The 24,860-nt window shown below is 36.0% G+C and overlaps 1 protein-coding gene across 2 annotated transcripts in view; it reads right to left on the bottom strand.

Annotated features, from left to right (window-relative positions):
* Positions 1-24,860, bottom strand: part of NEK7 (NIMA related kinase 7) — a 151,020-nt gene that overhangs the window by 45,213 nt on the left and 80,947 nt on the right. Inside the window, exons 3-5 of one of the 2 annotated variants that reach the window (XM_045787732.2) lie at positions 22,302-22,442; positions 11,230-11,292; positions 9,542-9,652 (exon numbers count right to left, since the gene is read on the bottom strand). In XM_045787732.2, coding sequence (XP_045643688.1) covers positions 9,542-9,652; positions 11,230-11,292; positions 22,302-22,442 — 315 coding nt within the window. The remainder of the gene's footprint in view (positions 1-9,541; positions 9,653-11,229; positions 11,293-22,301; positions 22,443-24,860) is intronic. The other variant, XM_087857490.1, reaches the window with a different exon arrangement.

Consider the following 24,860-nt stretch of genomic DNA (forward strand, 5'->3'; position numbering starts at 1 on the left):
AAACAGACCACACTGGAATCACTGGCAATTCTCATGGTTGCCTGGCTTGGACTACACATTTTATGCCAGATGCTGAAATGGAAAGTGTAGGTGTCCTCATAAACTATAAATCAGAGTTATCCAAGACAGATGGTACTACTGGGAAGATTTTATTGCTTTAAGGACTCAAAGGTCAAAAGTGTAAAAGACACTTCAAAGTGATTTTATTTCCAGTCCAGCCTCTAAATTTGGATAAGTACAAATAAAAATGTGTCTGCAAATGTAAAAAACCACCACACCAAAAAGGGGAACAAGATTTATAAGTTCTAATATTCGGAGATAATAATTATCTTTAAAACACTGTTAATATTTTAGCTAATTTATCAAAGCCTGTGGTATGCAGAATTCTAGGACAAACCTCACCCCCCCAAATCCCCAAGCTCTGGTATGTAATTCCCTCCCCTTGAGTATAAGTTGAGTTGTGAATATGATGAATTATTATTCCTCTATCACGTTGTCTTATATGGCAGAAGGATTTTGCTGATGTAATTAAGGCTGCTTTTGAGTTAACCAAAAAGGAGATTATCATGGGTAGGCCTGGCCTAACCCAGTAAGCCCTTCAAAAAAGGTAGAGATTCAAAGCCAGAGAGACTGGACTGCAGACCTCAAGGGAAAAAACTGCCAGGGTATGGAGAGGGCCATGTGGCAGGGAACAGCAGGAGACCTCTAAGACCCAAGGATGGTCCCTACCTGATAACCACAAAGACAGTAGGGACTTTAGTCATGTAACTGCCAGGAACTGAATTCTTTTAACCAACCAGCAAACATGGAAGAAAACCCTTACTCTCAGATGAAATCACAGCCCCAGCTGGCACCTTGATTTCAGTCTTATAAGACCTTGAGCAGAAAACCCACTAACTAGTATATGAACTCACTGACCCACAGAAACTGTGAGATAATATATTTGTGTTGTTTTTAAGTTGATAACTTTGTGATAATTGGCAGTAAAAGAAAAATACAAAGTGAATTTCTAAACACAGTAAAAATCAACATATAAAATTAACTTTATGTGTGTATAAAGGAGTCTTAAGCTTTCTACCAAATTTAAAGAGAATGCCATACAAGTGGTAACAATGCAGAAAATACAAGTTGCATATTCAAGAAGACAGCATATTATCTACATATATTAAGAAAAGTTAGCCCAGATCAGGAAAAAGACAGAGATGCCTACTCTCATCACTCTTATTCAACATTGTAGTAGTCCTTGCCAGAGCAAACACACAAGAGAAAAGAAATAAAAGGTATCAGAATTGGAAAGGAAGAAGTAAAACTCTATTTGTAGATGACTTGATTTTATATACACAGAAAATCCTAAAGACTCAACCAAAAACATGTTAATTCTAATCAATGAATTCAGTAAAGTTACAGGAAACAAAATTAATGTACTAAAATCAGTAGTGTTTCTATATACTAACAATAAGTTATCTGAAAAAGAAATAAAGGAAATGATTCTATAGCATCAAAACCAATAAAACACAAAAAAATTTTAGGAATAAATTTAACCAAGGAGTTTTCTACTCTAAAAACGATAAGACATTGATGAAAGAAATCAAAGGAGGCACTAAAATAAATGGAAAAGTATCCTGTGTTCAGAGTTGGAAGAATTTTAAATTGTTTAAATGTCAATACTACCAAAAGCTATCTACAGATTCAAGGCAATCCCTATCAGGATTCCGATGGCATTTTTTTATGGAAGTAGAAAAAACAATTCTAAAACTTAAACAGAACCACAAAAGACCCCAAATAGCAAAGCCAAAGCAATCCTAAGAAAGAATAACAAAGTGGCAGACATCACACTTCTTGATTTCAAGCTATACTATAAAGCTGTAGTAATCACAATAGTATGGTACTGTCATAAAAAGAAACAGATCAGTGAAACAGAATTGAGAGCCCAGAAATAAACCCAAGCATGTACAGTCAACTAATATTGGACAAGGGAGCTAAGAATACTCAGTGGAGAAAAAACAGTCTCCTCAATAAATGGTGCTGAGGAAAGTGGATATTCACATGTGAAAGAATGAAACTAGAAGGAAACGATGAAAACCACAAAATTCCTAAAAAAAAGGAAAAAACCTCCTTGACATGGGTCTTGGCAGCAAATGTTCAGAAAGGACACCTAAAGCATAAGCTGCCACAACAACAAAATAAACAAGTGTCACCGTATTAAACTAAAAAGCTTCAGAAGAAATGATCAACAACACAAAAAGGCAACCTATGGAATGTGAAAAAAATTTTTCCAAACCATAGATCTGATAAGGACTTAATATCCAAAACATATAAAGAACTAATATATCTCAATAGCAAATAGTAATAATAATCATGCAATTAAAAAATGGGCAAAGACCTAAATAGACATTTTTCCGAAGAAGATATATGAATGGCCAAGAGGTACATGAAAAGATGCTCAACAACACTAGTCATTAGAGAAATGCAAATCAAAATCACAATGAGATATTGCCTCGTGCCTGTCAGAATGGCCATCACCAAAAAAAACAAAAGATAAAAAATGCTGGCATGGAACTCTTGTACAGTGTTGGTGGGGCTGTAAACTGGTACAACCACTATGGAAAACAGTAAGGAGTATCCCTAAAAAATTAAAAATGGAACTACCACATGATCCAGCGATCCCACTTCTGGGAATACAGGAAGAAAAAAAAAACTAGCTCAAAAAGATATCTAGCACCCCTATGTTCACAGAAGCATTATTTACAATACCCAAGACATGGAAACCACATAAATGACCACTGACGGATGAATGGAAAAAAGAACTCGTAGTATGTGTATATATATATATACACACAATAGAACATTATTCAGCCATTTAAAAAAACAAGGAAAACCTGTCATTTGCAATAACGGGGTGAACCTTGAGGGCATTATGCTAAGTGAAATAAGTTAGAAAAAGGAAAATGTTGTATGATTTCACTTATATGTGGAATTTAACACACACACACACACACACACACACACAGACTCATAAAAAGAGACCAGATTTATGTTCTCCAGAGACAGAGGGTGGGCAAAGCGGGGAGTGGAGGAAGGTGGTCAGAGGTACAAACTTTCAGTTACAACATAAATAAGTATTAGGATGGAATGTGCAACATGATGACTCCAAATAATACTAGTGAATGATATACAGGAAAGTTGTTATAAGAGTAAATCCTAAGAGTTGCCATCACAAGACTTCTTATTGTATCTGTTTGAGATGACAGATCCTAACTAAACTTATTGCAGTAATCATTTCACTATATATATACATATATGTATATATATATCAAACCATAATGTTGTATACCTTACACTTACAGTGATGTAGGTTAATTGTATCTCAATAAAACTGGGGGAAAAAAGAGATAGCCTTAACTTATTATTTGGAATTGTGCCAAACTCTTGACACAAAATAGATACCCATTTAAATCAGCAATTCATATTTCACTAAAAAAAATTTCCAAGTATAATGTTGACTTACTTCTGAGCCAGTGTGCTGTGGTATGAAAATCTTTTGGCAGATAACAAACTTCTAAGTTCCCCCTAAGAGATTTATTATATTGGATTATATTGTATTTTATTGACATTTTAGCAAAATAAAGGTTTTTACAAATATAATGTTAAAGATATGCACTTTTTTTCTTTTGTCTCAAACTGACTTTCTAAGAGGTAATTATAAATATAAGAAATTATAAATAGTTCAATCAATAAACTATACATTCAAAAAATGGGCTATGAAAATTTGAAACACATTTTAGCAGTATTTCTATTAACAAGCTAAAAAAAAAAAAAAAAAACCACAAAGCTTTTGTTTATACCTTCCTGAGATTTGTCTTTCATCTTCTCTACAGTTTCTATCACCAAATTTGTTTCTTGATGTTCAAAGAGTGAAATGAACAGTATTTAATAAGGCATACTGCAAAATGGAGCATCTACTGGTCCAGTTTAGGGTATGATAAAGAAAATAGCTAGTATATAAATCACAACTTGATAAACTGAAATCTCTTTAAGAGTCTATTTTCCTTTAAAATTCTGATTACTGATGATAAAGAAATATATGATGAAAAATTCTAGATTTCCTTTTATCCTAAAACTCATCTGGGAAGTATTTCATCTGACCACAGCCTCAGGTATTCCTTTGTCACTAATTAGAGAAATACTGAATATTTCAACTATAAATTGCTTAATTATATTTGTCAGCTTGCTCTAAACCAATTAATTATTTACTTGTAAAAATCTTTGATGCAATGCTATCCAGAGGTTCATTTCTGGAATACAGACCAGGAGCTATATTTCCTCTTCTACCCCAATTAAGCTGAAGACTTGAGACACTGAAATATATTGTGATGCACTATGATTTACAATATTACTTACTATAAAGAAATGAATCATTTTCTCACAATTCAAGTATCTACTGCTGTCCTTTATAAAGCATTAAGTCACCGTCATGTTCCCTCATAAAAGAAGTTCCAATGACTTTTTTTTTTTAATGTAGTCTCCTTTTATAAATAACAGCTTAGAGCACAAATAAGAATGTTTAGAAAAGAATTTTTGAATTCCTTAGGGAAAAAAAAATACCCTTCCTGTATCAGCTCAAAACACGGTCTTCTCTCTTGCCAGCATACTGCTCAGTATCTCAGCAACTTCCTGTGAGACCAGAGTGAAACAGCAAGAAACCACCACCCATATTCACCTACTGGCCCCTGGAACAGAGAAGCATAACAGAGATAAAAAGAATCAACTAGGAAGGAAGGCAGGCAGGCAGGCAGGCAGGCAGGAAGGGGGGAGGGAGGAAAGAAGGAAGGAAGGAGATAATCACCTTTAATGCACTCATTGACCACGTGTTTCCTGAGTTCCTACTATGAGCCAGACAGCTCCCCAGAAACTGAAGATGTCTACACCTTCTACAGCAGATATTTGTTGAGAATCTGCTCTGTGCAGGGCACTGTCCTAAGCACTAGGGATATGTGAGGTTACAAAACAAAGATTCTACCCTCTGAGAGCTTAAATTCTGGATCACACAGGTTTAGTAAATCTTGACAAACATCTTTACCATCAATGGGAAAATTGACAAGGATTTAAAAAGAGGTTTTTCTTTTCTTTTCTTTTCTCTTTTTAAACTCCTTTTTCACCTCTCTTAAAGACTATTGGAGAAGCAGAGTTGAGAAATGGGTGCTGGATGGTAGAAGACTAGTTTAAAAGCTCCTGCTCTCCAGGTAAGAGATGATGGTACTTCACAATACAGGGAAAGAAAATGGAAACAGAGCTGGGTGGAATATTTGAAAGTCATTTAAGAGAAAAATAAACTCAACTTGGTGACAGACTGAACTGGGAGGTAAGGAGACAGAAGTGTCGAAGAGTCCTGGACGCCAGCGTGCACGACTGAGCAGAGGGGTGCTGAACTCTGAGTTAGGAAGCGTGGGAGGAGGGTAGTCTGGGGAAGATCATGAAATTCTTTACAGAGGTGCTGAGCTAACATGAATTCAGAATTAAAAGAAAGCTCCAGACTAAAGATAAAAAATTAGAAAACAGGCATACTGAAAGTAACTGAATCCACAGGCATGAATGACATCGACTACGAAGAGAGTATAGCAAAAAGGGGGGAAAAAGCCAGGACTGCAACTTTTAAAACCCCATCATGAAGGGCCTAGAGAAGAGAATGACTCAGTTAAGAAGAAGCAGAGCATCCGGAAAGGCAGAAAGGAAACCAAGGCACGATGGGACGCAATAAGCCAGTGGGGAGTATTTTAAGAAGGAGGGTATGAAAAGCAGAGCCAAATGCAGCTTGAGAGATCAAGCAGAGTGAGTACTGGATGAAGTCCACTGGATTTAATGACAGAGGTCATTCAAGAGCCATTTCTTGTGGTGTTGGGGACAGGGTCAGGAGTTGAGTGAGTGTCTGCAAAGAAAAAACAGAACAGGACAGAAAGAAGAAAAAGGCAGGTGGAGGTGGGGGTCTTAAGTCAGACTTAAGTCAGGATGGTCTTCTTCCATCACCTTACTTAAAACAGCAACACCCCTCTCTCCTCATTGTCCTTCTTTATTTATCATAAAAGACATACATAAATGTAACCAGATATAGTAATAGTCTACTCGTGTGAAACTTCTTAGTCCAACTTTCTTTTATGGACACTGGAATAACTTTACGGCCATTATGCTGACACTATTCTAGGATCTACAGGTTTGGCAATATAACCTTCCAACTTTAGAAGAGCTCCAACAGGATTTGGGAAATCTGACCCAGAATCTCTTATATCTTGATGAGGTAACTAAGGGTACCTACAGTAAAGGAAAGGATCATTAAAGGTTTATACAATAATGTCTACTAGACAGGAAGGAAGGATGGTATTACCAATTCTCTGAAGAACTACTTCAGTTCTACTGAAGTACAATAAATTGCTCTATAAACATATAACTTAGCAGCAATCACTTGATATCTTTTATTTTTTTTAAATAGTTTCCTGAGTAATCTTTTACATGATAGATATCTTCAAATTTTAGTCAGAATCCCCAAGGATACCTTAAGAGTATAATTATCAATTCTATAACAGTACATTACTATTCATTACCAAACACAGTATCTGTTGTTCTGAATGGATCTTACTATATCCACTGGGTCAGTCGATAAAAAAAAAAAATTCCTTGAAAATGTCAGCTGATGGCAAGAGCCATTTAAATAAGGGAGCTGAGTTCATCACCACAATAAATATAAAAATACACTGACAAACTTTTCCTCCCTCACTGGTCTAAGACACCCGAATCCACTAAAGATGCAGATCACAGGGCTTAAAGCACTCTGATCTTGCCCTAGTTTTCTCAAGTGGTGAAAGGAGAAGAGTATTTTTCCAAGGTAAATGTTATGGGCTCAGGCATGCCTTGGCAATGGGCCAGGGACAGCAACCTCTAGGTGAGGAGAAACAGTATAGCAAAGCAAGAAAACTAGACTGGAAAACAGCAAAAAACTCTGGGAGAGAATCAAAACCCGAAATCATCAATCTCTGAATCAGGGGCAAGACCTGATAACTGAAACTGTTTTTTATCTGCCTTCAGCTGGTATTTGCCCAATGAAGATTTGCTCTTTGCTTCCTACGCTATTTAAATAACTCTTGCACTTAAAGTTCAAGCTAAGAATTGTATATTAGTTGTCTCTCTTATAAGGACTATTTACATTTGCTTTTCTATGTCTCATCTTGATAGCTGTTTTATAAATTCTGCATTTGTGCATTTGCATTTCTTTTTAAAATTGAAACCACAATTGTGTGTGTGTGTGTGTGTGTGTGTGTGTGTGTGTGTTCATTAATTTGCAAAGATTGTACTAGTGTTGGGAAGTCCCTAAAACAGAAAATCAGACAACCGATTAGAAGTGAGTCACTCTCACCACGGGACTTTAAACAGTCAGCTCGACAGCATACTGTGATAATAAAAATATTACCTCCCTGTTATGTAGTATTTTTATAATTTAGCAAGCAATCTCAAAACTGCCTCCATCTTACAGATGAGGCAAATAAGCCTAAGAAAAGTTAAGTGACAGGAGAGTTGACCCGGCTGACAAGGCGCTCGCACCAGAGAGCAGGGTTCCTAGCTACTGCCAGAGAACCAGTGAGCACCTTGATCAGAAAATCTGTGAAGGCTTAATGGTGGAAGGCAAAGTGTGTATGCATCAAATCTCTCTGGGGAGACGGTCAAGGGTTTTCATCTGATTTTTCAAGGGAGTTCTGCGATATAAAAATCTTAATGTGCCACTAAAGGAAAACATGAAATTTTGCCTCAGACAAACCCTAATTTCAAACATCAGTTCTTCTATTTACCAGTAATGATGGTTATCTTCTCTGTGTCAAATTTACTCCCAGAATCTTTTTGAAGAGTAAATATGGTAATGTATACAAGCATCTAACATTGTTTTTAAGAACGCCTTACAATAACTCCATTAGGCAGAGATTACTGGCTGTGCTCCAATATCTGTCGAGAGACTGAACATACAGACAATGCCCATATCATATCAAAACAGAACTTTGAACCACAACCTTCAGCAACCTGACCAGGAACCCAATCTTTATCCATAACAAACAACCCAGGACGCCAGCCCGCTACGTCAGGTGTGCAGGAAGCCAGATTGCCATCTCTAGTGACAATCCAGGAAGCTGAGCAATAACTGTAACAATCAGCCCCAAATGCCCAGGACTTGATGAATAACTGACAGCTTCCCTCATTTTTGTCCCTGCTTCCAACTTAGGACCAATCAGAGAAAGTCAGGTGAGATGCCCCACTTCTAAGTTGCTCATGTAAAGCTACTTCATGCCAACAGCCTCTAATCGGGTCGTAAAGGCTTATTTTCCCATTATAAAGATTTCCTATTCCTCTGCCTGTCTGTGAATCTCTGTCAAAACATTAATGACAGTGCTTGACTCCCTTGCTATAGCAAGCCCCAAGTAAAGAGCCTTGCTTTTCTCATTTAGTTGGTCTTCACTGATTTCCACCCTGTTCAACATGTCTTCCTGAGTAACAGAAGTTGTTCAGTGGGCCCATGACCGGCCAAATGAAGACTACATATTCCAGCCTCCCTTGCAGCTACATGTATTCGTAAGACTAAATTCTGGCCAAAGGGATGAAGCTAAAAGGTTGTGTGGCAGTATCCAGTAACATGCCTCAAGATACAGCCAGCAAGTACCCTGTGTCCTTTCCTGCCTCAGAGAGGTGACTTGATCAGCTGCAAATAGGCTTGGTTTCTGAGAATTTGACACATCAGAGCTGCCATATCAGCTCCAGAATTTTATGTAACAGAGAAATATAATTAATAACAATAATAATACAGCAGTAGCTTCCATCTGCACAGTCTTACTATGTGTGAGACGGTTCTTAGGTCTTAATAAATGGCAAATAATTAATCATTTACAACAATCCTATGAAATAGGTTCTATTATTCTTTCACTTTTGAGAAACTGTGGTACACAGAAGTAACTTGCCTAAGGACAAGCAGTTTTTAGAACACAGTAAATTGGGGGTTTCTATAACTTGCCGCTGAACTTAAACCCAATTAATATGCTCTTGGAAAAGAAAGTTAAATAAACTTTAAAGTGGTTGAATTAGAGTTTGATGTGCAAGGTTTGAATGCAAAGCCCACTTTATTCTTTAATGAATCCCTCCCAGGAACAGGTCAGGATTCTCTAAATCTCTTTCTGACCCCTCTGATGTTCAGAGATACAGGATCAAGGGTGGTCTGCTCAGAAAAATCAAGTTGCAAAATCTGAACTTCAGCTTACAGAAAACAAATCTGTTGGTCTATTTCCAAGTTGGTTTCAGAGTGTCCACACATCTCAGTTGAGCAGAGTGAGCTTTACCAGGTAAACCAGCTTCATTATCATAATTATCACTACTATCTTTCATTCATTACATATCTACCATACATATCTTAAAGTATTTCACTGAGGTCTTTAAAATATCTGATATACCTATATGTTTAAAGGGCAATTCTATCAGAAAAAAATAAATACTTAGTTTAAAAACAAAACCTTACCTTTATCATTCTGGATAGATCACCAGCATCAGCTAATTCCAAAACTATGTTAAGTTCATTATCTTCAATGAATGATGCATAATATTTAATTACATTTGGATGGTTGAGTTGCTGATGGAAACACACATACACACACACAAAAAAAAACAGGCACCAAAAAGTTTTCTTATTGTAAATTCCCAGGAATCACTTATAGTTTCTTAAGAATAAACTTAATTACTGCATTTCATTTTTAAGTATAGAAATCTTAACATGAGAGTATATTTTTCTTTTGAGAATTTTGAAACAGGTATTATAATTATTGAAAGTAATATTAGATACCAATTAATTTTAATACTCCTTTATTAGAAAGAGTAAATTACACACTTAAAATTTTTTAAGTATATATTGCTATATCCAATAAATATATACATATAAATGAATGGCAGAATTATAGCACCAATTGCTAAAAATTATATCCTTCAAAATGGGAACTGTCATTTAAGGTCACTCAATGGCAAATAAAGTATTCCTTTTTACTCCTATTTTGAAGCTGGCCTAATCCTCATATAACTGAAGCCAGTGGTTTAAAACAAAACAAAATAAAAGGACATCTACTATATTCTATCTACGACATAGCTTTTACATGAAATAGTATAGAACCTACTGAGTTTTACCTATGGGGTTGGTGCATTAAATGATCCTAAGAAAAACTGCACCTTATAGAAATATATGCATCAGTCTCTACACACTGACAATCCTTTCGTACAATCTGTTTTCTGTTTAATCTTTAAACAAGTTAACATAAGACAAATAGTTTCTCAAAGAAAATTATTCAAGAATTCTCCCAGAAGGTATATGCATGATTTTCTTCTTTTCTTTCTACTTACAGGTTTTTCCTCCACATCTTCTATGATAATATATTATTTCTCTAATAACAATTTATATATATTTTTAAAGCAGTTACTTCATGGCCCAGGAAATAACTACAACTAACAGAACAGATGGAAAGCATGGTTCACTTTGATCTTACTCTTATCTTTTTTTGATAAATTGTATTCATTTTAGGCACAAACAAAAATGTATGGCATAAAAAACATCCAAGTCTTATCTAACGGTTAAAAATACACCATAAGCTACAGCATTCCTCAAAGGAAATTTTACTATAATAAAAGCAGTGCAGAGATAACTGAAATTTCAGTCATATTCTTTGAGTGGATGAAAAACTGAAAAGCTAATTCTGACACACTCTTTACATCATCCTTTCTAAATCTGGAAAAAGGATATAGAAATATTATAAAAAGCATGTGCCCATTTGGATCAGTCCACATTCCCAATATATTACATCTTGAGACAACACTAATATGCATTTATGTTACTTAATCTTTAGAATATGTCTAACTGGGACAGTCCAGAAAAAAATTCTTCAATGTTTTTTGCCAATTTTATCTATTTCCTAGTTTGAATCAAAGGCAGGGGAGGAGAGCTAATCCTACCAAATGATCTGATTAAATTATTTTACAATGAATCCAAAAAATAACTACATTCTTCCATATACTGAGATACAAATTTGTATAATGTTGCTTAAAACCAGTGTGGCATAAGTTAAGTTTTAAAAATCTTTTTGCTTGTAAGTGTAATATTTTCATAAATCACTTCTATCAACATGCTCATCTATGTTTAAAATAGTCAGTAGTTTATTTATTTACCTTAAGGAGATCTATTTCTTTGATACAATCAGCACGTGCTTTGGCATCCATTAAATCAAATATCTAAAAAGAGAATCCAGAATTATTTAATAAAATAATAATCTATGGTTCAAGACACCATGTAAACACATTATAATACTTTACATATAATTACATACATACCAAGAAATTTTCTTCCCGATTAGCTTTTTAGGAGCTATGTGAACTATAGGTATTTAATCTCATGTTACCTCTAGAGTTTACATTTTTCCTTCCAAAGGCAGTCAGTATTAAAAATGAGAAAAGAGGGGCTCCTGGGTGGCTCAGTAGGTTAAATGTCTGCCTCGGCTCAGGTCATGATCTCGGGGTCCTGGGATTGAGCCCTGGGTCGGGCTCCCTGCTCAGCGGGGAGCCTGCTTCTACCTCTCCCTCTGCCCCTCCCCTTACTCCTGCTTTTTCTCTCTCAAATAAATAAAATCTTTTCTAAAAATGAGAAAAGAGAACTGCTAGATATTTCAAGTCTTAGGTTCAAACGAAACAGAATGGATACTGTACTGTGGTCATAATATAATAAAATGAGAGCTAATATATATTCAACAATTAATATGTGCTAAACATATTGCATTAACTACCTCATTTAACTGTCATTTAATCCTTAAGAAGACAACAACATTAGTATTCCCATTTTACAGATGAGACAAAGCAGGTTTAGAAAGCTTAAGAAACTGACAAAAGTTCACACAGCTAATTAATAGAGCAGCCAGAATTCACTCTCAGAGTTACCCAACTATATCCCAAGCTCTGAACCATTATATACAATCAAATCATGTTTAAAGGTCTAACGCACACCTTGACAGGGATGATAGCACTTTAAGGAGATAAAAATTGGTTCTTTGGAGAGAGGTGTGAGAAAGTCTTACCAACGATAACGCACAGACATACACACAACACATAAACAGATATGCTCTTATCTGTGGAATTAAAATTTCATAAGGGAGGGGGGTAATTAGGAAAAAAAGTCTAAAAAGGCTCCTTGGGGGTGATAATGAAGAAAAGGTTGAGAAATACTGATCTAATGTGAAAAACATAAAAATAAATAATGTAATCAAGGGGATGTTTAGGATGCCTCTGAAAACAAAGAACTCTCTCAATGTTCTAAGTGTATGGAAAATAAACAATAAATTAAAAAATCAATATGCTAAATATTGTAGAAAATACCTGGGTAAGGTTACTACTATGAGCTGAATAAAACCCTGAACACGTAACAAAACAACTTTAATGACATTTATAGTCATCAACTTGACCATGTCTTCCTGATTCAGACAGCTGATATATTCCAGGAAAAGCAGGTGTGTAACTTGAAAGGAGTGGCATGATCCAAGTCTTTTTGATTCAAGAAGAAATTACTGAACACCTGCCAGAGGGTGTAGTCTCTTTACATACAGATGTTGCTATAATCTTCCCCATGTTCTTACAGAGTAGGTAGTACCGGCTCCAGTTTAGAATGAGGTCTCAGGCTCAGAGAGGCTAAATATATACCGATGGTCATAAAACTAGTAAGTGACAGAACAAGGACTCAAATCCAGATCATTCTAGCTCCAGAGTCTGCATTTTCTTCAATGCCCCAGGGTGTTGTGAAGTCTAACACACATACAACTAGCTAATAAGTAGTAAAATACATGTGTGTGCAAAGTGCAGCATGAGAAATCTAAAGAAGGAATCCTTGTGTGAAGAGTGGGTAACATTAAAACTGAACTTTGAAGAAATTATAAGATTCTGCCAGCCAGAAACAACAGATACCTAAGGCATAAAAGGAAATACAGAATACAGGGGTATAATTACAACTCATAATACGTAACTTTTGCTCAGTAACATTCTACATATCCCTACAAATATTAGTTCTAATCTTCCCCTTATTAAAAAAAAAGTATAAATAAAACTTTTTAAGCAAAAAAAAAAATCCATAAACTCACTTCCTTAAAGAATTTTAGCTTTAAAAAAAAAAAAGAATTTTAGCTTTTCCTCACTCCCTTCCATTTCTTGTACAAATGTATGTGTGTCAGAAAGTGAAAAGAGCAGCGGGGTGCAATATGGTATATATGCATTTTCACCTAACACTACAGCAAAATACTCCTCCTATTTCTATGCAGTCTTCAACTTTACTTATTTAATTTTCTAACGAAAATTTTGACTATCATTTATGTTTTTCAATTTCTAATGTGAAATAGCTAAGAAATGCATATTGTTAAGATCTTTAAAAATACAGAATCCTATCCTATTCAATGGGCTTTTAAAAAAAAAGATTTACTTATTTGAGAGAGAGAGAGTATGCAGGTGTGTACGAGAGGGGGAGGGGCAGGAGAGGGGGGAAAGAGAGAGAATCTCAAGCTGACTCCCAGCTGAATGCAGAGCCTGATGCAGGGCTCGATCCCAAGACCGAGATCACAACCTGAGCCAAAACCAAGAGCCAGACCCACAATCAACTAAGCTACCCAGGCACTTCTCCCTTTAATGGTTTACAAAGAGAGCGAGATAAACTAGGTGGCATCAAATTTCCTTCCACTTCATTCAAATAATAGAAAAAGAAATGTGTGTGCTAATACATGTATTAGAGAGCATGGCTTCATGCTTCTCCATTAGTAGTAATTCTAATTATCTTGACCATGGTCAACTTGCATTGACTACTATGATTTCAGAACAGAACAGAACGAGAAAGAAAGAAAGAAAGAAAGAGAGAGAGGGAGAGAGAGAGAGAGAGAGAGAGAGAGAGAGAGAAAGAAAGAAAGAAAGAAAGAAAGAAAGAAAGAAAGAAAGAAAGAAAGAGAAAGAAAGGCCTATGAGTCGCAAATCGCTATCACAAAGTTTATATAAAATATCTACTAAGAAATTTTTTGCAAACATCAAGCCCTCATATATATCAAACTTTGGTAAAATGAGAGACTATATTAGCTATAAATGGATACTAATTGCAGGGGTAAAAAACGAAGAACAACTCCCAGCATTAAAGCACAAACAGTGTAACACTACCTGCTGAAGGAAAAACCCTATATAAACACAAACCTCTTCAAGGGCATCATAGTTTTGTTGTACACATAGACGATTAACATAAATAACAGAACCTGTTCATGCTCTCGCTTTCTTTCATTCACAAAACCATGCTGTCAACGTGTTATTAGATTTTGTTATAGATACAAATAAGAAAGTTTGCACACTGTCAGATGCAGAGTGCAGACTGGAACACATAACACGAACACACAATCTAATCAGTGCTGCTTATACAAAGTGATGTGAGAACCTCAACGAGGTGCAGTATGGCTGGCAGGGGTTATATATGCAGAATTTACACATGCAGGAAAGTATAATACATTTCACAAGGATTTTTTATAGAAATAAGTAAAATCAAAGATCATTACTTTAAAGAATAAGCTTCACACCTAGCAATTTCATATAGAAAAGCTACCCATTCCCCAAACTGCCAAATGATGCTGGAAAAATTACGAATATTACAAATATTACGAACAATTACTACTACAAATATGATGAAAATATACGAATATTACGAATATAACATGTTAAATAATAATAAAAATGTAAACAAAATTTTGAGCTTGATATTAGTTATGAAATACACACACACACGTACACACACATACACAATTTATGCTTAAAAATCAAAGTGGCAAGAGAAGTAACGGATTCCCTGCAAATCATGAATGCTAATGCTATTCTCAGGGCTTACTAGTCACAATGGACTTGAGATAATTCAAAGAAATGCAGGGAAGTACAAAATTTTAAATGTCTTTGACCTTGAGGAATTCCCGAAAACTTTTTTTAAGGAGAAAGAGAAAGGATAATTCTGGTACTAGTGACCAAAATGAAGAAAATCACAAACTTGGAGATACGTATCAATTTAATCTCCCAATAATCAATGTCTCCATGATAGGAAAAATATTTAAAAAGCAAAAGCAAGTGAATGAGATGAAAGAAAGATATATACGAGAGCTTTACGAAACCCTAACCAGATATAAAACACCAAGACAGAAGTGTGCTCCATAGAAATCACAAATTTCTGGGGTGCCTGGGTGTCTCAGTTGGTTAAGCGTCTGCCTTCAGCTCAGGTCATGATCTGGGGCTCCTGGGACGGAGCCCTGCATTGCGCTTCCTGCTCAGTGGGGAGTCTCCCTCTGCTCCTCCCCCTGCTCATGCTCTCTCTCACTCTCTCGAATAAATAAATACAATCTTTTTTAAAAAGTTCTAATTCAACTTATAATTAAATAATTTAGTGTTACAAATTAACTTTTATTTTGAATTCTCAGTAGTAGCAAAGTCTTTCCTCAGTCACTGAGAGGTAAGTACTGCTGGCGCATTTGAAGCAAAACTAAATTCTGAACCAAATACATTTATAAATACATTTAATTAGGAATTCAGCAGTATCTTATCTTTCTTTTTCTCTTAGCCAGCAAGTCAAGACAAAAATAAAAACTCTATCTTTAGAGTAAATCATCCCAGACATAGATTCAAGACTGTCTGATTTCATGAACAAGAAAAGACAATACATAAGGGAAAAAAAGTCTAGATTCTGTAAAAATATTTTTCTTAGACGATTTACAAACTTATCTTCAGAAGGCATCTTTCTGGGCTCTACCAAAGTTTCTTTGGCTTTTTAACTTACTGTATACTTGGTAAGAGCAAAATTAATAACAGCATTTAGGCAAGCAAGTGTTGGCTAATAAGTTCTTGGTACTTTCTGAATCATTTTATAAGTTTTCTTTTGTCATCTCTAAATCTTGCCAAAAAATTACTCGTGACTAATGAAACTGAAAAGGGTATCTTTAAGAGGAAAAAGAGGCCTTCAAGTAAGTTAATAAAAATGTCCTTGAAAAGGCATATGTCATTCTGTTAGAAGAAAAAACACTTAAAATGTAGCAATGAAAGTACTTAAAAATGTATACTAGAAAGTTCAAAAAACCTGATATATATCACTTTAAATAAATCTTATATAAATGAAAATCTTAACCAAATTATCTCCTGGGCCTCCCCAGCTTTACAGAGGCTGAATAAATGAACTGAGCAACTTGGTCCTAAACTGAGTCCCTGTATTCCATGTGACAAACCCAGTCAACCCCTGGATTATGCCATTCTTCATCCCAGTGTTCTTGCCCCCTCTTGACCCAGTGCCCAAACAATGCTTCCATCCCTTTATTCCAACCAACCGATGCCTGTACAGACCGTCCCCTAACCATTGTTGAAGTGAGGGAAGAGAAGCTTTAAGGAATATTTTTGCTATCAGCCTGCAAATTTCTGGTTCTCCTACTTGCTGACTGGTAGGCAGACTTTCCCTTACAGAGCCTCTCTCTTTTATTTGAGGGGATAGAGGATGGATGAGGGGGGTGGAAAATCCATAGCAGAAGGGCTGTGATGTCTTCTAGATATAAATCACAATTGCTGAACAAGTTAACATCCAAATAACTGAAGTCTCTACCACCAGCACTTCTCTGACTAAATCAAGAGGCACTCTAAAGGAGAGTGGAGAGTAGAGAGATTGAGCTGGGGTGGGTGGGGGGCAAAACTTAAGCAATAATGCTATTTATTTAATAGCTAAACATTTTTTCAATTAATAATGTCCTTATTATCGCTGTGTGCCGAAGAGGGTGAATCCACATTGTACACAACAGTCTGTGAAGTCTTTAAAAAACAGACCAGATTTTATCATCACCTGCTTAAACTCCTCCTATGGCTATTCATTACCCTTATAACACAACATAGGGCTCTCTTCATGGCCTACAAACAAAACACTCAAATTCTGGTTCCTGCCACACTCTGTAACCCCCTGTTACTTCTCTTCCTCACTCTATTTATGGGGGTCACAATGTGTTTTTAGTATATTCTAAGCCAATCCTGTTGTTCAAGGCTGTTCTCTACACCTGGAATCCTCTTCTTCCTGCTGTTCAGATGGCTGACTCCTTATCCTCCACTTCAGCTTAAATTTCACATCCTCAGAGAAGCCCTCCTTCCCCCCACCTAATTTGTCTCTCCTATCACATGATAGTCACTTCCTTTCTGGCTATAATTATTTGACTTACTCTCTATTCCCCCCACCAGAAATACTGAACTCAATTGTATCTCAGTGTCGAGTACAGTGTCTGCCACATAGTAGGTCCTCAGTAAACAGTAAATGAGCATATCAAAAATCTTCAACAGCATAAATAAAAAGTTACTTCAACTATATTTATTCACTGGGCTTGACCACTGGACTACTTTACCATTTAAAATTTTTAAGATAAACCCATAACCTCAAAACTTGTGTTAGCATAAAACAACCCTATGTGGCCATAAGATGCTAAAAAAAAAAAAAAAAAAAAAAAAAACAATGTGAAACATCAAAAAAGGCCAAAGAACTAAATTTTTTCATTGATGTTCATTGTCTCATTTAAATATTTTAATGTTGATAATCTCTTCATGCCCTGTGTGGTAATTCATTATAACCCTAAAATGTTGTTAATTAAAATGCCCTCTTCTCTAAACCGTCAATAAAACTAAAAATATTCTCTATTTCTTATATGCCGAAGAAATGCCTAAAATAAAATTGCAAGTACAATAAATAAAATTAAGAAGCTTTCATTTTTAAGATAAAAGCCTGTGTCTCCTTAACAAGTAAACTAACATTAATTACTAAATTATTCTCCAATTTTAAAAAATATATAATATATAGATTATTCTTACAAATGCTTCTTACTTTTCATTTGTCCAAACAACTATTGGAAGGTTCAAAGGAAATCTACAGAGATGAAATAATGAAGCGGATAAAAACTGCAGGATGAATTCAGTAATCACACTGAACACTGAAATAGAGACTGGATGTATAGCTTTGGGGTTTATGAATGTATTCTAATCTCTATGCATCATAGAAGAAGTTATCATTGCTCACAAATTTCTAAATGCATGCAATCCCAATTTCTAATGTATGAATACATGCAGAATCTAGAAACTAAAATCAACATATGTAAAAAGAAAGCAAGTTAAACTCAATATACTTTAACTATACTTTAAAAAGTGATTTTCTTGATGAATGTTTTATTATAATAATCAAATAAAAGTAATAAACATCAAAGAATATTTGTCCTTTCAGAAAGTTATTTTGAGATAACCTGTGTATCGAAAAGGTGAATTTGAACGAAACACATTATCATCACCTTATCTTTGTTAATACTATGCAAAAGTACTTTCCATTCTAATAAATGTCTCTGACAATGATTGTCCCATAGGAAAACAGTGTTATCCGGACATATAACTTAAGACTAGGCAAAGAGAACTAAGGTCAAAATATTTCACCTACTATTAGAAAATTAGGGTAACAAAGATCAAAGAACTGAGACACAGTGAGACCTAAAATTCATATTATAGTACCGTGTCATAAGACTGATAAAATAAAAATCAATTCCAATTACATAGCTCTAATCAACGAACTAAGCATAATAAAATAGAGATTACATGTACCAGATCAAAACAATTCTTTGACATTCTTCCAACACAAAGAACTGAGCTTCTGAGACCCAGTTCACATCCTCTGTGAAGACTTATCCCAATCTCCCTCTCATCCATGTTCCTGGAGGCTGCTCTCATACAGTGCCTATCTTGTGATTTCAGATGTGTCTCTGTTGCACTTCTACTGGAATCCCATGAGTCCTGTTGTTTATCTTAGTATTCCCAAAGCCTTCCACACTGACCACCGAATACGCGGTGATCCATATAGTAACACGAGGTGGAAGGAGTGAATGAGCAGTAAGAAGGGAAACAGGGAGAGACAGGAAGCAAAGGTGGTACATGGAATTTCAAAAATGTTACATCAGTTAAGGCATCATCTTAATTTTGGCAAATGAATCATGATGAGATGTGGGTACATTTTTCAAAAAGATTGGTTAATGTTGCCATATACCGTAGGCTCTCAGATCTCTTTACGATTTCAAAGAAGTAACGTGCATTCAGGACACACACTCTTCTATCCACACACAGGTAACAGGCAAACCTACAGGAAAGTCACCAGAGCTTAGGACACTTTTTTTTAAAAGGTCTTGAAAAAGTGAAACTTGACAGTGTGGGACAAAGTAAAGAAATGCCTTGAAAACTACGCTGAGGAATCTGGATGGTAACTCTACGGTGGCTCCTTAATGATACGTAAGCAGACAAATGAACTGTAAAAGCAGCACTTCAGCCTATGACCAGCCTATGAACCCCAGCACAGTATCCAGGAAAGATTCCAGAGGAGCTAGGAACAGTAATACAGATCTTCAGACCAGGAACAAGATACATGAGGAAACCTGGTATCTGATTCTTTATGCATTTTTTGAAGAAGGGCTAAGATTCCTCAGAAAGGAAGACAGTCTGGTTAACAGTATTGTTAAACATTTTCATTTTAAGCTACAGAGATCTTGTTAAGGAGGAAGCACAGGATTCACTGTCCAGCACAAGTGTAAGACATCACAGAAATCAATACCGTGTCTGAAATGCAAACACACGTCTCCTCACAAAGGTTTAAGGCACCATTCCCTAATTAAATCAGCTACAAATATCTTCACAACAGCATCTCTCTCTTCTATAAAGAAGCTACGTTTAGACTGGAAGATGCTACAGTATCAAGGCTTTACAAAGCAGAGAAGGACGATCTCATCCAAGAGGACAGGCTGACTCCACACGGCAGGAGACGGTGGTCTGAGGTTTATCACGGTGCAAAATGGGAGTCGTGAGAGGATGCATCTCATCCTGAATGGAAGTATAATCGCCCAAATTAACTCCGGTCCTTTCAAATTTCCAATCAAATTTCCAATCAAAAGGAAGAAAAATACAGACAGGATGGAGCCCTCTCTCTTTCTCTACACTCAGAATCAGTTGGAAGCTGGAGTAGGAAGCTGAGAAGCCTCGAGGCCTCCAAGTAATTTCTCAATCCATCTGTCCTCTGGCATTCACTACCTGCAGCAAATAGGCAGCTGACTTCTTTCCAGTCCGTTCTGTGTGCTAGGTTTGTAATTTTACTTTAAAAAGAACGAATTTTGAAGATTATTACTCTACTTGAGGATCCATAGTAAACCCTTACTTTCTTATTCTTCAAATTCCTGTTCCTGGTTTCAGTGCGCTCCAGAATCTGGTCTCACACTGATAGCTAGACCTATGTTTCGATTCCACCAACAGCTCAAACTGACATCTCCATTCTGTAACCTCCCATTTAAATCAGGAGTCCGTGACACAGGGCTTAACATTTAATTTTTCTACAAAGACTCTTCTTCCTCTGAATGCAGGAATAATATGACTAGCTTCCTTCTACTTCCCTCGGTGCCTAGTAATGCACAGTAGAAATTTCATAAATACATGTTAAAAAAGGTTCAGAGTTCTTTTGTAAGGGAATCATCCTTCCAAAAGTCATCTGCTTCATGAACGTTAATATCTGCAATCTCTACTATATTTTCTTAAGCCGTAAGTGGCATATTAAACGAGAGAAGACTGCTACTCTTACATGCTGCCGGTGAGAAACGCAATCGATTCAACTATGGAAAATAAGAACCAACCACACGCATCCCCTGTGGCTCATCATTCCCATTCTTAGGCCCAGACAACAGAGAAATGCTTGCATGTCACATAAGACGCTTGCAAGACACATAAGACTAGCACAGCAGTACTGTTTACCATAGTAAACAACTTATAAACAATCCAAACAGCAAGAGACAGGTGACAAGAACAACTGAATACGATATAGCACTGAAAAGGTTAATGTGCAGCCACACGCACCAACATGTGACGACACTGACATAAAGCTCCAAAAATGCAAAGCAAACAACAGATTTATTTAGAAATTTATACAGATGTGGGGAAAACGATAAAGAAACGCAAAGGAATGTTAAGCACAGAATTCCAGACATGGTTACCAATGAGGGAAGGGAGTGGCGGATTTAGATCAAAAATTTTTCTCATGTTTTATTTCTTAAGCTGGGTGCTGGATGCGAGGGCATTTCTATTACTCTTCATATCGTATATACCACATAACGTCTTTTATAAACATTTAATATTTCCTTAAAAACTAAGTGAAAACTGTTCATCTCTGTAATGACTATGACAACTACACTGATCCTTTAAGAAGTCACAGAAAAAAAATTGATGAAACTTTGGTCTCACAGGTCACTACAGAGAAAAGATTATCAGGGTTGCAGAGTATAAAATAGGAAGTCTGTGGGCAGGTGTGAACAATAACTACCTTATCTGAAAAAAGGGAAGCAAAACTGTATGATGTCAAACATACTCTGAGACAGAAAGACAAGTACTTTCTAGACCAGAGGGCAAGTGAAAGTAGACTTTCTAGACTTGTTAGGGCAAATGAAACTTTCAGAGCTCTGCCAAGTACACTGCAGGGTAGAGCGGTGGGACTAGTCCACTAGGGTTAGGGTAAGACTTGGTAAGAGGCGCTAGAACAAGAAAAATGAATCTGAGGGAAACAAAAAAGTCAGGATTGGAGAGCAAAGCTGATTCTAGAATGATACAAATACAAGATGGAATTTTAAACAGGTCATCAATCTTCTAATTTAATCAACCCACTTCATTCTTTTTTTAATTTTCCAATAAATAAAGTTAACTTCACTCTTCCTTCATTTATTGCCAGTGTGGTTCTCCACATTAATTTAATACCCCATCCTAACCTTGACTGCCACTTACTAACTCTAGGCAATACATTTTGCAAAGTCTATTTTCCTATTATGAGACTTATAGCTGCAACTGAGAGTTACCTGTCCAGTTAGGAGCAAGTGGTGAGAACTCAAACCTGCCTCTTAAAATCCAGAGTTGTAAAAGCTTTTCTAGCATCATTCCAGTCACTACTAAATCTGGGTGAATAAAACCAGCTAAATTTTTAAAGCCTAGAAGTAATATTAAAATTAAAAATTAATTTCCACTGTGTACTACACTCAATTCAAGCTTTTAAAGTATAATTTTTATTCCTTTCTAGCATTCTCAACTTAAGAATGTCATTATCTAATCATTCAGGACATACTTTCCTCTATTATTTATATAGTATAATTTTACATTGATTTACATAATTAAAATCATCTTACCTGCACTTTTTTTAAAGCTACTGGTACTCCATCCAAGAGACAGGCTGCTCTATAAACTTCACTAAATTGCCCGCGACCAATTTTCTTTTCTATTCGAAAGTTGGCTAATGTATTATAGCCCATATCCGGTCGTAAAGCCTTCTGTAATTAAAAAAGTCAAAATAAGTTTTCAATCACACAATAGTCACATAATCATTGATTGTCTTCACATAAGTAGGTGATACCGATGGTAAGCTTGCAGACATCTATTCTATTCAACAAATACTATATTGAGCCATTCATGCTAGCCACTGTTCTATATACTGGGGATACAGTGGCAAACTAAACAGATGATAATCCCTACCCTCAAAAAAAAAAATTCTGGCAGGGAAGAAAAATAACAAACAGGGTAAACATGAAAAATACATATACAGTATGTGAGATAGGAAGGTGTAAAAAAAAAAATAAATCAAGGAAGAAGGACATGAAATGTCAGGGGCTGAGTAGGATTTTGAAATTTTAGATAGGAACTCTGTAAAATTATCTTCAGTTCATAGAATATAAACTGGTCCCACTTGATCTAGTACTCCTTTCATATTTGTTTTCTTTTTCAAAGTATCTCTGACTCGAAACAGAACGTGTGTACACACACGTGTACACACACACACACACACATAGTCCAACCTGTCAACTAATGCATGAAAATCTTCTGAACTTCCTGAGAGTTATTTAACTTCCATAAAGAACATTTCCAGTGGCAGGGAATTTACCACCACATTGTTACTTTTTTTTCTTAAGACTATTTTTTTAGAGCAGTGCTGGGTGCACAGAAGACTGAGGAAGCCCTTGCCCCCATATATGCATGGCTTGCCCCATCCCCCACCATAGTGGTACTTTTGTTACAATTCACGAACCTACATTGACACATCATTATCACCCAAAGTTCCTAGTTTACGTTAGGGTTCACCCTTGGTATTGTACGTTCTATGGCTTTGGACAAATGTATAAATGACATGTATTCATCATTATAGTACCATATAGTAAATTTTCAGGGCCCTAAAAATCCTCTCTGCACCCCCTATTCATCCCTCCCTCCCTCACCATTAACCTTGGCAGCCACTGATCTTTTTACAGTCTCTATAGCTTTGCTTTTTCCAGAATGTCATATAGTTGAAGTCATTCAGTCTGTCGCTTTTCTGATTAGCTTCTTTCCCTAGTACATAATTACATTTTTATTTTTTAAAAAAAGATTTTATTAATTTATTTGACAGAGAGAGAGCGAGCATAAGCAGGGGGAGCAGCAGGCAGAGGGAGAGGGAGAAGCAGGCTCCCCGATGAGCAAGGAGCCTGATCCCAGGACCTTGGGATTATGACCTCGGGCCAAAGGCAGACACTTAACTGACTGAGCCACCCAGGAGCCCCCATAATTACATTTTAAAACAATATTTTGCTGTTATTCATGAAAAAAAGTCACTTCTTTTAACTAACACTTTTTAGTACTTACTATGTACTAGCTGCTGGGAAAATAAGAGATGAACCAGAAATGCTTTCTGCTTTGAAAGAGCTTACTCAAATATATGGAAGAGGCTCTTAACTGCTACGAGAGAGAAACAATTACAGGGTATTGGGAAGGCAGCACAATTGTCATCCCTATTTTGAGACAAAACCCAACTCCTTATACATTTTATCCACTGTCCTTGTTCTTTTGTTCATTTGTTTATTCATGGACTCTTCCACTCATTAAGTCAGTCACAGGGCAAACATTAACTGAATACCCACTACAGTCAGCCACTGTCTGTTGCTGAAATGACAACATGTACCCAACAAACACTCTTTCAGGCTTTCATGACACTCATAATCTATTTCAGCATCTCTACCTATATAACTATAACAAAATAGTCTAGTTCAGCCATAAAGCGCCCTTATTTCTTCTCTTTTTTGGCTAAAAATGCATAGGCTTTTCAAGGTCCCCGGATTATTTGTAAGGACATGCTTCCAAGCCTTTACTATTCTCTTCACATCCTTCTGGACCTACTCTACTCTCTGAGCCAACTTGAAGTACACACGACATTCTTATGGGGTCTGACTAGTGCACCCTCTAATGAGACTGAACATTAAATACCCATTGATGCAATCAAAGATAGCACTGGTTGGTAAACACACTAAATTAAACTTGAACTCTTAGTCCTTCAAATAAACCTCTGTTAAGCCTGATGACCCCATGACTTATACAGAAGGCTATTTTGACATATGGGCAGTACTTTACATTAACCCCAATGCTTTTAATATTGTTGATTTTACTACATCTATCATGCTAGCAAAACTCTAAAATTCTGCTGAAGTTTCACTGTAATTCAAATACAATGTTTCTCAAAAAGAGAAAAAAAGGAGCAATGATTTCTGTTGCCGTACACTGATTTTCTTTCTTCTGGAAGTCCAAATTATTGTCAAGAAAAACACCATTCTTCCTTTAATACATTCAAAATAAGCACAATACAAGAAATTTCACAAATTCATTTCATAAATATAATACCATAAATAAATGGTATAATGGAATAGTAGCAACTACTATAATAATAG

The sequence above is a fragment of the Ursus americanus genome, chromosome 2 (genome assembly GCF_024610735.1).
Source record: "Ursus americanus isolate L20-20 chromosome 2, mUrsAme1.1.p, whole genome shotgun sequence".
Lineage (NCBI taxonomy): Eukaryota > Metazoa > Chordata > Mammalia > Carnivora > Ursidae > Ursus > Ursus americanus.